Source organism: Plectropomus leopardus, chromosome 4, assembly GCF_008729295.1.
Source record: "Plectropomus leopardus isolate mb chromosome 4, YSFRI_Pleo_2.0, whole genome shotgun sequence".
NCBI classification, from domain to species: domain Eukaryota; kingdom Metazoa; phylum Chordata; class Actinopteri; order Perciformes; family Serranidae; genus Plectropomus; species Plectropomus leopardus.
This window is the reverse complement of record NC_056466.1, coordinates 32,466,183-32,480,113: the sequence shown is the minus strand read 5'-3', so window position 1 is coordinate 32,480,113 and position 13,931 is coordinate 32,466,183. Positions and strand designations below refer to the sequence as shown.

General features: G+C 41.7%; 1 protein-coding gene across 2 annotated transcripts in view; it reads right to left on the bottom strand.

Annotated features, from left to right (window-relative positions):
* dlc1 (DLC1 Rho GTPase activating protein) overlaps positions 1-13,931 on the bottom strand; it is a 113,640-nt gene that overhangs the window by 28,919 nt on the left and 70,790 nt on the right. The window contains exon 1 of one of the 2 annotated variants that reach the window (XM_042484898.1): positions 4,825-5,108. The exons of the other annotated variant lie outside the window; for it this stretch is intronic. Within the exon in view, the coding sequence (XP_042340832.1) occupies positions 4,825-4,837 (13 nt within the window). The 5' untranslated portion in view covers positions 4,838-5,108. Of the gene's footprint in view, positions 1-4,824; positions 5,109-13,931 lie in introns of those variants that run through there. 2 annotated transcript variants of the gene reach the window in all.

The window sequence follows — 13,931 nt, the reverse complement described above, 5'->3', positions numbered from 1 at the left end:
TCTCCAAATAGAAAAGTGAAACCTTGATAATGATGATATTTGGTCTACATGTGTCTAGCTGGCTGAAGTACAACAGATTACAAATGTGAGAGGATTCAGGCCAGAACCACAGAACTGAAAATACCTCATGTCCTTCCAAACTAATTATGCCACAGCTGCCCGCACATTTCCTGATGTGCAGTCACATTTCTGGAGCCGCACACTCAGGACACATTCTTCTGCATCTGTAGACTGTTTTCTCATGTAGCAAAAACCAGAGGCGAGACCAAGTCATTGTTTTCAAAGTCACCAGTAAATTTAAAGTCTTAGCACTCAATTCCAAAGCCAAGACAGGCAAGTGCCAAGTCAAGACAGGTAGGTCTCACATCAATTCCAAAGTCCTAAACTTTCATTTTTGAGTTCCAAATGAGTCTCAACCAAATATAATGCTGTTTAATCACAGAGTAACAGTTGTGCAACTCCAAATGTCGTATTGAGCCAGAAGTTGTGACATCTCTTTCTATAATTTCGGATATACGTGTTGCATACCGCAAGTAGTTAACTTTTCAGTGACCAACGTGTTGTTTTCGTACGCAAACAAAATAATCTTTGGTCTAATTTTTTTCAAAACTGGCAGCAAGTAATGTAACATTAGTTCTCTATGGTTCTCTCCTGCAACTTGATTGGACAGAATTGGCTCCAACAAAATGGAACGGCTGAATAAAGTGTCAGCTTACAGGGAATGGATAGCACTGATGATAGCTGACTAAGGAAGTTGAGTGAAATGAATTTACACTTCTTCATCTTTGGTAAGGTATCGAGTAATTTTATTTCAAAGGCTCAAGTAAAGTCACAAGATATTGATGTTAAAGCCCAAGTTAAATCACAAGTCTCTTCTGATTTGTCAAGTCTTCACATATCTGACTCGAGTCCAAGTCAATAAACTTGAGTTCACATCTCTGGTATCAACTGTCAGGGATGAAAGCAGGTGCAGATAAATGTTGTTATTCAGCAGTCCGCAAAAACTTTGCAAGGCTTTTGTCATTTTGACTGCTATGACTTCAAGCTAAAAGATTTAGGAGCAACATTAAGTATCAGCACCATGTGTTGTCTGGACTGCAAAAGGTAACCTTCTGCTAAACCAAATCTTTGTCCTGTTTGTTCATATGATCATCACCTCTGGCTGTGGTCTGGTTGGCTTGGAGACAGACAGACAAGCACACAGCTGAATAGCTTCATACATGAGTCTGAGTGCAGAGCAGACCTTCTGGTCCTACTGAGGGGCCACACAGGATGTCTGAAACATGTCCGTCAGGTGGGGACAGAGAGACAGATGGATATTTGGCTAAAACCCAACTGACCTCATGAGAACAAGTTACATGGAATAAAATGTTTGGATCTCCGATCATTTAGACAAATTTTAAACTTAACTCTGTGGACAGAAATGCAGACAAATCCTCTCTGCTGGAATGAATAAGATGGCCACACATTAGTTCAGGCTGATGTGAAGAAGCAAAAACAGCACAGTGAGACACACTCCCTCTCAGTGGGAAAGAAAGATGAGAGCGATTATCTGCAGATAACATGACTAATCAGAGCCAAGCCGATGCTAATAGAGATTTCATATGGATCACAAGTGGCTTCTCTCCTGGACTTTGGCCAAAGCTGAACTGGTGAGCTGCCAGTCAGGGTTAAGCCTCACTCACTGCCCAGCGGTATCCACTTCTAAAATTATCCACCATGCACTTTTCTCTGCTTTCTTTCTCCTCGTCTCCTCTTGCTCTCTCTGCTTATTTCAGCTCTGCTCGACCCTTCTCTTCTCTCCTTTCCTGTGGCAGGAAATTCTCACAATTGCCGGCCAAAGTTTCCCTCCATCGCAGGAGGCAGCGGGATCTGGCCCGGCCCAGCCTGAAGGCTCGGCTCCAGAGGGAGTTTGTTAGCAGCTCGCAAACAAAGGATGCTGCTCCCCACCTCAAAGGCTCTGCTGCATACATGGCACACCGGAGGTCAAGAGTCTGAATGCAGTTATCACAAGCGGGGCTGGTGTCTTTGAAGTTGGTCAATTAAGAAGAATGCTTGGCTAACAACTGCTGAGAACTGAGGTGGCTTATCTGGAATTACCCGATCATTGCCGGGTCTCAAAGTGCCAACTGTAAAATGACCCAAATGGCGGGCAGAGGCTTCTTATCAACCGTGGCTCCTTTCTGAAGGAGATGTGAAGTGGCTCTAGGCAGGTGATGTGATAAAGCAGACCAGACTCTGCGGCTCAGTGGTAATCTACAATGAGCAAAGCTAGGAGCCTGGATGCTGACAGCGCTTGTCCTTTACCTCAACAGGGACAAGGACAAACTCTTGAAGTGTCCATGAACTTAAAGAAGTTTCTGATTGATTCATGAAACTATTTCAATGTCTTTAACAGCTTGACTCCATATTGTGGCATCAGGACAACTGCAGATGACAGCTTTTTTTTGACCAATGTGAAATCCCTCCAGTGCTCTTCTGGAATGCAGAGATGGGCGATAACAGATTTTCCTCCTGATGGCTATCGTGTTTTCTGATTCCACGGTCGAGACAGCTGGTGCTTGCTGAGAGGGTCTGGCTGTTGGCTAAGTGAGACCTTGCCAGGAATATCGCCATCTGGCCGGCCTTAAGCTATGCCCCGCTGACACACACACACACACACACACACACACACACACACACACACACACACAAAAGAAGAATGAGCTTACTACCAATGGTCCATTCCAGTTACAGCAACAGGCAGGGGTGCGTGGACACATGCAAACACACAGCTGGCCCATATGGATCATTGCAGCGCTAACCCCACAGGCCTCCCCGCTGACAGATTTATACTCCCACAGAGAGCCCGAGCTGTGGATCAGGTGACCAGGCACATTCAAAGCCTCTGATAAGCTTCCCACAGCCAGGTGACAGCCTACCTGCCGCAGACCCCCCTTTGATAGCATTCACACACAGATCCACGGACAGCAGAGGGAAGGTAACAGCATAAATGGACATATGCGTCTCCTCACAGGACATGAAGAATACGTGTGCCAGCTGGATGTAAGTCCTTCAGATAAGGCCCCAGCTCACTTCCTGTTTCACAAAGAATGCAGTGAAGCGTGTTTCCTTCACTTGCTCTTCTCCAAACACACACTACCTACCACCAACCCTAACCCTAACCCTAACCCTTACCCTAATCCCTGACTGGAAGAAATAATGAATTATGAAGCAAGACAAAGAGGGAGTACAAAAAAGATTGTGGTTCAAATTTGTACCTAGTTATAAGGGCAGCAAAAGATTACCAAATTACAAGGAACTGGTTAAAAAAAATGACATCTTCATCAATTCTCAATGAAAGGATCTTTTAACCCTCTTGAAACTTTTTTCAACAAATTTGTTTGATCTCTTTCAAAAACATGGGTAGGATGCAACTAGCAACTTGAAAAGACAAGAAAATTACCTGAAAATAAGCAACAAAGAAACGCATAAAGCTAAAAAGTGCTGAGTAAAGCTTATTTTATTCATTCTTTTGGTAAGATAATTGTAAATTTAAAAAAATCTTATAATTAGTAATGGATTTTTATAGATATTCTTTTCCTTTTGGGGAAAATTTTCTAACAATAGTCCCATCTTTTTTAAAACTAATTTTAAGTAATTTTCTTATCACCTTTTACTAATTTCTTGCAATTTATGATACATTTCTCTCAACTTGGTCATTGTCATTATTCCCCATGTTTTCAAAAGAATTGACACCAATTTGCTCAGGTTTTAAAGAGTCAAACACCTTGTGAAAGGTGTCTGAACGCAGCACAAGAAATCTGATGTCAATCCAGGTTTCAAAGGGTTAAAAGAAATATATGATGTCATTAGCAGCCTTAGTGTGGAGGTATGGTGTCAGTGTCAAACACTCTCCACTTTACTGTAAGTAATGCAATGATGGCTGGGAGTCTGTGCCTGTGAGCACGTTCTCTTTGCTTTTATGGGCCAACTGAACCCCACTGTGCTCATATCTGTTCCAGACCTGAGGTAGCTGATAAGGAGCCATGTGTTGGAACAAACAGTTAAAACAGTTGAGACAAAGGAGGCCAAAGCCCACAAATCAAGTTGAGCCTGGCAGCAGCAGGACTGAAGACGGGATTTTAAACAGCCACAAACCCCCCCCCCCCCCAAAAAGTCGGCCGTCAGGCAAAAGGCACAGCCACTTAAACACACTGTAAAAAAAAAAGCACCGACATGGCAGAAGTGTCGCTGACTGGTACAATAGCTCCTGATAATCTTTCTGGACACAAAACACGACTTAGGCTGAACATTCCAGTTCGCGACCCTGTTTCCCCACACGGATCCCAGTTTGATTTAATCCAGATCAAACCGTCCGAGTGTGTGCTGCTCTGCTGGAGCCTGCTCCGGGCTGTGCGTGTGTATGTGTGTGTGTGAGGGGGGAAGACTTTTCTTAAAGTTAGGAACCCTTAAAAGCTAGTGCGTAATCTGGAAAAAAAAGTCACTTTAAAGAGAAATCAGTTTTTGAAGTGAGCTGTGAAAAGGAGTAAGGACTCTGGAGACGCGCAGTTTTGTGCGTAAAAAGGGGAGATTTCTTATCTGACAGCCCCCACCGCTGCGCCTATAGATGGCGTAAAGAGTGTTTTACCTGAACGACATATATTCAGACGATACGTGACTTAAATACTTAAAGCAGCCAACAGTAAGAGCACATATATCTCCACCACTGAGCAATACATCCCCTGGATAAACAGGAAACCGCTTTGCATGTCCACATTTTGCGTAAAAATAGAAAACCATTAATCATCTGCCAATACATTAACAAATTTAGAATGGACTTACGTGTTAATATCATGTTTTAATGTCTCGCTCGCGATCAGCCTCAGCATAAACCCAAACTCCGTGCTGCGCCCCGGCAGGCTGTCCACAGTCAGCTCCGCTCCTGTTAGGACGAAGCCCGCATGACACATCCAGCAGGACAGAAAACTATAAAGACGGCTGCAAATGTCCTCTGAGCGTTGCGCGAGACAGTAAATCCATGGTTATGATCTGATTTGGCTGCGATACACAGATTTCCACAATTCTTCCAATCAGTCCGACGCGGCGACTCCCTGAATGAAGCGGTCCCCGGCTGGAATGTGAATGGAGAGGAGAGGAGGTGATTCAAGCTTTAGGAATGGGCAACTGTGCCGTGGCTCCGCCCCCCACCTCCACCCGCTCCCTGCCCCGCTGCTCCCCACCTGACCGCTGGGAGCTGGACGCACACGGCTCCGATCACAGTAGGTCGTCAGAGGGAAGAAATTTATAACGATTTTAATATCATTTCATAATAATGCCTCAAAGCGCACAAATCATGAGACCAAATCGATTTCAGTTCTACGCTTCAACCGTTAACCCTTTACAACCTGAGCAAATGAGTTAAGTTTCTTTTAAAAACATGGAAAGAAGGCGACCTAACAAGAAATGCCCCCTAAATTAGCAAGAAAATGGTTCAAATGAGAAAAAAATACCTACAAATAAGGAGAATATGTTACTACAAAAAAAAACAAAAAAACAACCAACAACCAAGAAAGTGACCTCAAAAAGTGCCTCTTTTCTGTAACATAATTTAAATATATAATTTATAAACATAGTTTTCTGAACATTTTTCCTAGATTTTTATTTATTTATAACATCTAATAATCGAATAATATTCAGATCTTTTCCGTGTCACCTTTTACTAGCTCTTTTTGCACTTTGTTGGACATGCCTTGCCAAATTGCTTGTTATGTTTTTATCCATGTTTTTGAAAGAAATCAGTCCAATTTTCCCTCAGGTTTCAAGAGATTAAAATGCCAATAATAGGCGTCTGAATGCAGTGCAAGAAAAGTGATGTTAGGCCAGGTGTTAAAAGGTTAATGTCTGTTAATCTTCTGAAGCTGTATGCTTTCCGTTGTACTAATTTAATTATTTGATTTGACTTATTCTTAAAAATATGCGCAACAAATTTTGCAGGGTGAAGTTGAAATTGATTGACTGAGCTTCCCAGGACTCCCCTCTGTTCATTTCAACTCCTGCCTGACCTGAGCCTCAGTCACCTCCTCTAACTGGCAGCAACACACTCAAGCTTGATAGGCAGTTTGCATATCATTAGAAAATACTGGAGACAACTGAAAGACGCTCCTTTGTGACATGAGATCGGTCTAAAAGGTCAAATTGTCAGTGAAAAGACAACTGTTGCAGGTATGGTAATGTCCTTGGCCCTGCCCCTGTCCATGAAAAGCCTGACACAGGAACAGCATGCACAGGTTGACTCCACAATAAAAACACAGTCAGACCTGGATACCAGTTTTTAGGAAGTGTTCATGGTCTAAACACTTTGATGACTAATGCACTTTGATTACACTCTGTAAGCATTTACAAAGAAAGTTAATACAATTACTGTAACAACAGGATATATCTAAATATACCCTGAAAGAATTTATATAAACATTTAATTCTACTTCTAAACTACTTTTTTTCCCGCCAGAATGAAAGTAATACCTTTATTACATTTTTTGTAGGGATGCACAATATATCCTGTAGTGATAAATTAGTCTGATAATGTGAAATTTACATTATTATATATTAGAGGTGTTGTGGGCACACAGAACACGCTGGGGGGATTACACATCTCGTCTGGCCAGGGAACACCTCGGGGTTCCCCAGGGGGAGCTGGAAAGTGTTGCTGGGGAGAGGGATGTCTGGTGTACTTTGCTCAGCCTGTTGCCCGTGCGACCAGTCTGTCATTGACTTAACAAGGCCAGCATCTACTCAGCCCAATACAGTAGGTGAGGTACAACTCCGAAGTTAAAAAAGACAGAGAGGAAGAACAAGTTTTAAAAAATGTTGTTGACATCTTTCACAGTTTTGGTGAAAGACAATGCGACTCCGCAAAGGGTCTGATTTCCGACCGCCTGACTCCCCACCAGATTGGAGAATTTCCTGCTGCTGTTACTGGGTATGTTAGACGCAGCGCTGAAGGACCGTCTTCAGAATGTTAGCATTACTGTTGAGTACGATAGTTAAAAATAATATCTGATTGTTTTTTCTTTTTCATTTTATTGGTAGTTGATTGACTAATTGGTGAATTATTTTTATTATCTTTGATTAACTATTGTTAATTTATTTGTAGTTTTGTATTACCATTAACATTATTTTTTTTTTATTTTTTTACTTATTTATTTTATTGATTGCTATTAATTTTTATAACTGTTTGTTTCTGTTGTAATGTAATGTTATGTTGTTGACCCCAGCAAGACTAGCTTGTCACCTAGGCGTCGGCTAATAGGGATCCTTATAATAAATAATAAACAATAAATAATAAATGACCTAAGCAGAGACTCACATCCAACGCTGTTTTTTTTTAATATATTTTACTTGTAAAATTCAATGAACATTTGAAGAGTCAGAACTGTTCTTTGTTTTTTGTCTGTTAACAATAGTGATGGCAGTTAGATTTGGTTAGGTCATGGCTATGGAATATTAAATCATCCATGTTTTCTCACTGCATCTCAGGTGTGCATACAATTCAGGTTATAAACTTATTTTTAAAATACAGACATGTTAAATCATCGGTTATCTTATCAGTATCAGCCATGAGAAGCAGGTTATTATTGGTTATCTGTATTGGCTGAAAAAATACATATATTGCATCCCTCCTTATATGGTTAGAAAAGTGTTCCAGAAATTTGTGAGTCCCTGTATGTATTACTCATTTATAATTGTTATATTTCAAAACAGCCCGTCCAGTTTTCCCCTCTTCTCCTCATGAACTTCTCATTAAAAGTTTTCAAGAACTCCTAAATGACGTCAGCTTTTGACATCGGCCAGCTCTGTGTTATCGCCATGGTAACACAGGCGCTGAGGTAGTGCATAAAGGGAAAGCCAGACGCGTCACCATGTGGCAGGGAAATACATGTAATCCAAAGGCTGGGCTGCGAGGGGGGAAAGGATGATGCAGAAAATCCTGGCTAACTGTGCTGTCTGTTGTTGGCTGCCACAGCGCTCCCAGCTGACTGCAGAGTCACAAGTGATTCACCCAGAAGAGATCCTGCATGCCAGCTATTAAAGTGAGCAAAATCACAAGTTTGTACACCATGGGCATCCACAAAAATGTCCCATCCTCTGGTGTGAGTCATTTCAAATGTTTGCCTAGAGGACCTGGTTGTAAAAACCTGGTGATCTACGACAGATTTTCATCAGCTTCACATCTGTATTTGATGCTGACAGTACTTTTTTATGCAGCATCGCATCTCCCAAATCCTAAATAGGTGCATTTGGAGAGAGACATGCGTACCATACACTAGAAGACTTTGAAAATACTATTTGACAGTAGTAGCACTGATATGGAGTGGTGTTTCTGGCAAACCAGGTGAAATTATGTCCAATATTTGCTTTGTTTTTATCTCTCATTTGGTCTCCACCAACTCCTGAGAAAAAAAAACCTGGCACATTATGCCTACCTAGAAGACTCTGAAAAGACTTTGAAAAGACTAAAAACTGACACCCTTTCACATCTGAGGACTATGGATATTTAGTCAAACTGTAAGACCCTGCAAGAGGGTCAGGGTCATTTTTTACAAGACTACAACTAGATTTCCTTTTGGGATTATTTCCGATCATGCTCCTGGTGGAAAATGTTCCACCAAACTCTCTTTGAGAAATATTACATGCCCACAAAAACACATAACTGTAGAAACACAAGATAAAAGGCGTCTTATGTTGACAGTATTCCTGTCAATTCAGCATCAATATAAGCCATAGAGATAAACTGTATCTGAGTACATATTTTACATTTTGGATGTAACCCATAACCCATGTAAAACATAACCCAGATTTTTCATGGTCATACAATCAAAAAAAAAATGAACATAAATGGTAAAACTCTCACTGAGACATTCATTGAAGGGTAACAACATCAAGCTTTGACTTTCATAAAGCTTTGCATGAAACAAAGAATTTTGTCATTTTCTCTTAGAACAAATGTGCTGCAAAATACATGGATATTAAATATTCAGTATATACAAACACTAACCCACACTTTGCATGTTTTGGCTTTTGCTCATGAGTTGATTCTGACATTGGAAATTTGTCTGCAACATTGAAATTGCTTTAAATGTCATTGGGTGTAAGGCTGGCATTAGATGTCTTTAGTGTTTAATGTACTCCAAATGTGATTAAATTCAGGATATGAATGAAAAAAAAAAGTGGACTTTGCAGTATTATTGCTACACGTACAGTGTTGGGAGCACACACAGAAGTAAAGCCAATGTCAACGAAACAAAACAAGCAGCTTTATGTGAACTAAATGCAGCCTGGAAGAAAGCAAAGTTGCAAAGTTTTCTGATTTTTTGATTGAGATCAGGAAAAATTCCATGAAAGAGCACGTAAACAATAAAAATCTGGCAACCGATTCAATATCAACTTTTGGTACGTTGAATATTGTGGAATATTGAATATTTGATGCTACGAACACATTTTAGCCAGTGCTCAAAATGTATTGTGATTAGTGTTTCCGTACTACAAAATGTGATCTTCTGATTTAATAAATTTAATACGTTTTTTTTCTTAAATTAAAAATATGTAACCTGACAGGAGGGAGAAAGATAATTATGATCTGTTAGTGTGTGTGTGAGAAACTGAGAGAGAGAGAAAGAAAAAGCAAAGAGAGGAAGAAGAGATGAAGAGAGATTACCAAACAAGGCCAAATCCCCGAGCCACAAAACCCGACCACCCAGAGGCTGCACCCAAAACCCCGACCCAGAGCCCTCCTCCACTGAGACGGGTCAACAGCCCGGCGCAGAGCTGAGTGGGTTTGTACTCTGGAGTTGCTTTGTGGTGATAAATACACCACAACACCAGTGATTTGTTGATGAATGTGTGTGGTAAAGTGTGAGAGATCAGACGAGCAGACTGTGGCTGCTGCCAGTCGCTGCGGGGCAAGTGAGTGTCTCTCTTTACAGTGTCTACAATTTTCATTCATCAAAGCGCGCCAGAGTCGGCCTCGCTTGTTTGGCTTATGATTCAGATACAGATCAAATACACGCGGGTATAATGAGGGCTTTGGACAAAAGAGAGGAAATGAGGAGATGCATCAGTGTTACAGCGGGCAGACACTAGGGATTAAGCCTGCATTAAATGCAACTTTTCCCTGGAAAGGGAATCAAAATAAACACTTTTACCTGGAAGGCACACTGGGAGGGAAGTTTTAGTGGATTATCTCGTGATTCATCGTACATTTTACTCATGTCTCTGGCTGTTCTTAATTATCATGTCTATTTTGAAACACAAAATAAACCACAGATATTTGATTTGAACCAAATTGGTCTTGTATGCCCAATCAACGTGTTGCTGCTGGGATGTTGGGTGCAGCTACTGTTGTAGGTTGTAAACTTGTCAGGGTTGCCTCAGACACTGAGACACAGAGGGAGGGGCTGAACCCAGGGTGAGAAAGAAAAGAAAAAATGCAGCCAGGAATAAAGACACAATTGTAAGATTAAATACAAGAAAAGACAGAAAAAAGGGGGAAAAAACAGTAAGACAAGCCTTGTTTACATTGGAAAACTGCTCCGCTTCGCTGTTCTGTCTATAAGGTACGATCGTGGAATGACAGGAAAAGGTTGTTTTGCCTTTTAGCTGCCTTGGGAGGTGGTAACAGCACTGAAATAATGTCTCTGTAAAAAGGACATCCAGCAGGACGGGATCATTAGCAGCTAACTCAAAGAAGACTTTTCTCATTCTGAAGTCGTCGGTGTTATTATACAACGCTGGAGGGCCAGACAGCACCTGCTGCATCCGCATGATATGCGGACACGCAAGCATCAGGTGAGAATGCAGCCGGATGGAACCTGCAAGCATAATCCCAACATGTGCTTGTGTTGACATCACAGTAGCGGCATCCCTGAACGTAAAGAGCAGACGCAGAAGGATACCTAGAGCATAATATGTAGACATGGAAATCCACTGCAAAGTGGCAATATGTGATGACTTGGAATGAAAAGCAGCTAGCAGTAGTTAGCAGCTAACTCAAGGAAGAAAAACAGCAGCCATAAATATCCACAAACTGGGACAACAATGGCATTCAGGAGTTCCTTATCCTCAGATATCCCCCTTACCCCCCAGAGGGCGAGATCTGTTTCTATATAACAGCGACAGTAAATGATTGTTATGCCTTTGTTATTAGTTATAAAGTGCTGCTGATGCATATATTATATATCAAACTAGAGGCAGACACTATTGTGTTAAACATCATGTTCGTCACACCACTTCTGATTCCTGCGATGCCGACATTGCCACACTGTCTAAAATCACACACTGGAGCGGCAAGATGCCACCAGTGTTTGTTGTTTGGGTACGTATGAAAATATGTAACGGGGGCATAGAGAAGAGTCTTCGTAGCAGCCCTTTTGTGTGATCTCTGTGTAAAAAGGGTGACTGTTGTAGGCTGTAAACTTCAGTGTCACCCCTAACCCCGAGGCACAGAGGAAGGAGACACAAAAGGAAAATAGAGGAAGCATGGGTGTCAAATAATTTTAAAAAACTTCATTGAGGCATATGGACAGAAATAAAGACATAAAGGTAACATTAAACACAAAAAAACCCCAGAAAAACAAAAACAGAACAGTGAGAGAAAGGTGAAAGATCTCTCCCTCCTCAGGGCTTGCTTCGGGGTTTACGCTCCCCTCTTGCCATACTTAACCCCAAACAGCAGGGCCAGGTGAGGGTCAGAGGACGGACGTGTCAGTCCAAAACACAAGCAAACACCCAAGGCCGTGCCGACAAAGACTCACTGAACAGATAGCCAAAGTATAGGTCTGCAAAGGTCATAGTGGCCATCATGAAATAGAGGCATGGAGCATGTTGGATGTGTATATGTGTGTGTCTGAACAGCAATAATCTGATTTTCTTTTTGAGAATCTCAGATAACAGGGCCATAAAGATGCTGTCCATAACAGATGGGGAAGCCATAAAGTAATCAAAAACAAGGAAGAAAGGGGCGTTTTTATAACAATTGTCAATGTGCTCTGTGTGTGTTTCAGAAGCAAGGTACTGCAATAGTCCTTGAAGCTTGAATCTAAATGCCTCCAATGACAAGCCTGTGTCCTCTGCCTTTCACTGATGCAGTTTGAGATAATGAGTTTGACTGCTGTGTGTGTCTGTGTGTGTGTGTGTCTGTGTGTGACTGTGTGTGTCTGTGTGTGATTGTGTGTGTGTGTGTGTGTGATTGTGTGTGTGTGTGTGTGTGTGTGGAGAGAGAGAGGGTGAGTAAGACAGTAGGGAGGGGAATAATCTTTTCATAACAGGAATCTCCAGAAATAGCTCATCCATGGTCTCGGGGGATCAGCCCAATAAGACACTGATTAGAGAGAGAGAGAAAGAGAGAGAGAGAGAGCATGTGCTTCCATACACACAATGGTGAGGAGGAAGTGCGGGGAGACAGAGGCTTCGGCCAGCACACACACAAACACACACACAAACAAAGGAAGTGTGAAGCAGACAGCGGACCAAATGCCTCGCCGACACCCTCTCCGGGCTTTGATGGACTGACCATGATCACAATAGAGGCAGGAGTCTGGCACACACACATGCACTCAAACAATGGATCGCTGTTGTGCTGCTATGTATTTTTCATGCAGGTGGCAGGGTGCAAAAACACAAAACGCTTCACTTTGGATCATCCAACTATCATTGAACTTTTACTTGACCACAGCGGTAAAAGTCTGTTTTAATTATGGCGCAAGTGCAAAGCAAGAAAGTGAAGCGCTGAAGGAGGGCTGCTGAAGGTTTGCATTGTGCAAGGATAATGAGCTTTTAAGTGAGAGTCTTGTGTGTGTCTGTACTTGTATGCACACACACATTATTTCAGGGTGGACAAAAATGCCTGCACAGGATTTCACGTTTTAAACTACAATTACCGCCTGTATGCCTCTGCAAATCTGTCAAGTTGCATCAACAGTTTGCATCCATTTCTGTGAAAACATGGATGCTCTACATGCATCTTCCCCAGGAAAACACAAAGATCTATACAATCAGCACAGTGTCAAAGTGGACACCCAAGATTGGTGTCACTGATTCAGTATCTCACCAAATGTCTCCCCTTCTGTTCCCGAGTTATGATGTTGAGTGATGGCCAGATAAGTGTTTTTGCAGAACATTATGACACCACAGTAAAGTGACCTCTGACCTTTTGGATATAAAATGTCATCACTTCATCATTTCCTCCTATTAGATATTTGTGTGACATTCAGTCAGAATTAATGAGTTATGGCCAAAAACATGTTTAGTGAGGTCACAGTGACCCTGACCTTTGTCCTTCGAAACCAAATTCAGTTCATTCTTAAGTCCAAGTGGATGTTTGTGCCAAATTTAAGAAAATTCCTTCAAGGCCTTCTTGAAATATTGCAATCACAATAATCAGACAGACACAAGGTCACGGTGACCTTTGACCCCAAACTTTTAATCAGTTCATCCATGACTCAAAGTAGGTGTTTGTAATAAGTTCATTCTTGAGTTCAACTGGGACGGTTTTGCCAAATTTGAGGAAATTCCCTCAAAGCCTTCTTGAGATATTGCGTTCACAATAATGACACAGACACATGGTCACAGTGACCTTTGACCACTAATTTCTCATCAGTTCATCCATGACTTAAAGTGGACCTTTGTAATGGGTTCATTTGTGAGTCCAAGTGGATATTTGTGCCAAATTTGAGGAACTTCCCTCAAAGCCTTCTGTAAATATTGGGTTCACAATAATGAGATGGACACAAGGTCACGATGACCTTTGACCGCTAATTGCTAATCAGGTCATCCATGACTCAAAGTAGACGTTCGTGCCAAATTTGAAGAAATTCCCTCAAGGTTTTTTTTGAGATATTGTGTTCACAAAAAAAGAGACAAATGCAAGGTCACCGTGACCTTGATCGTTAACC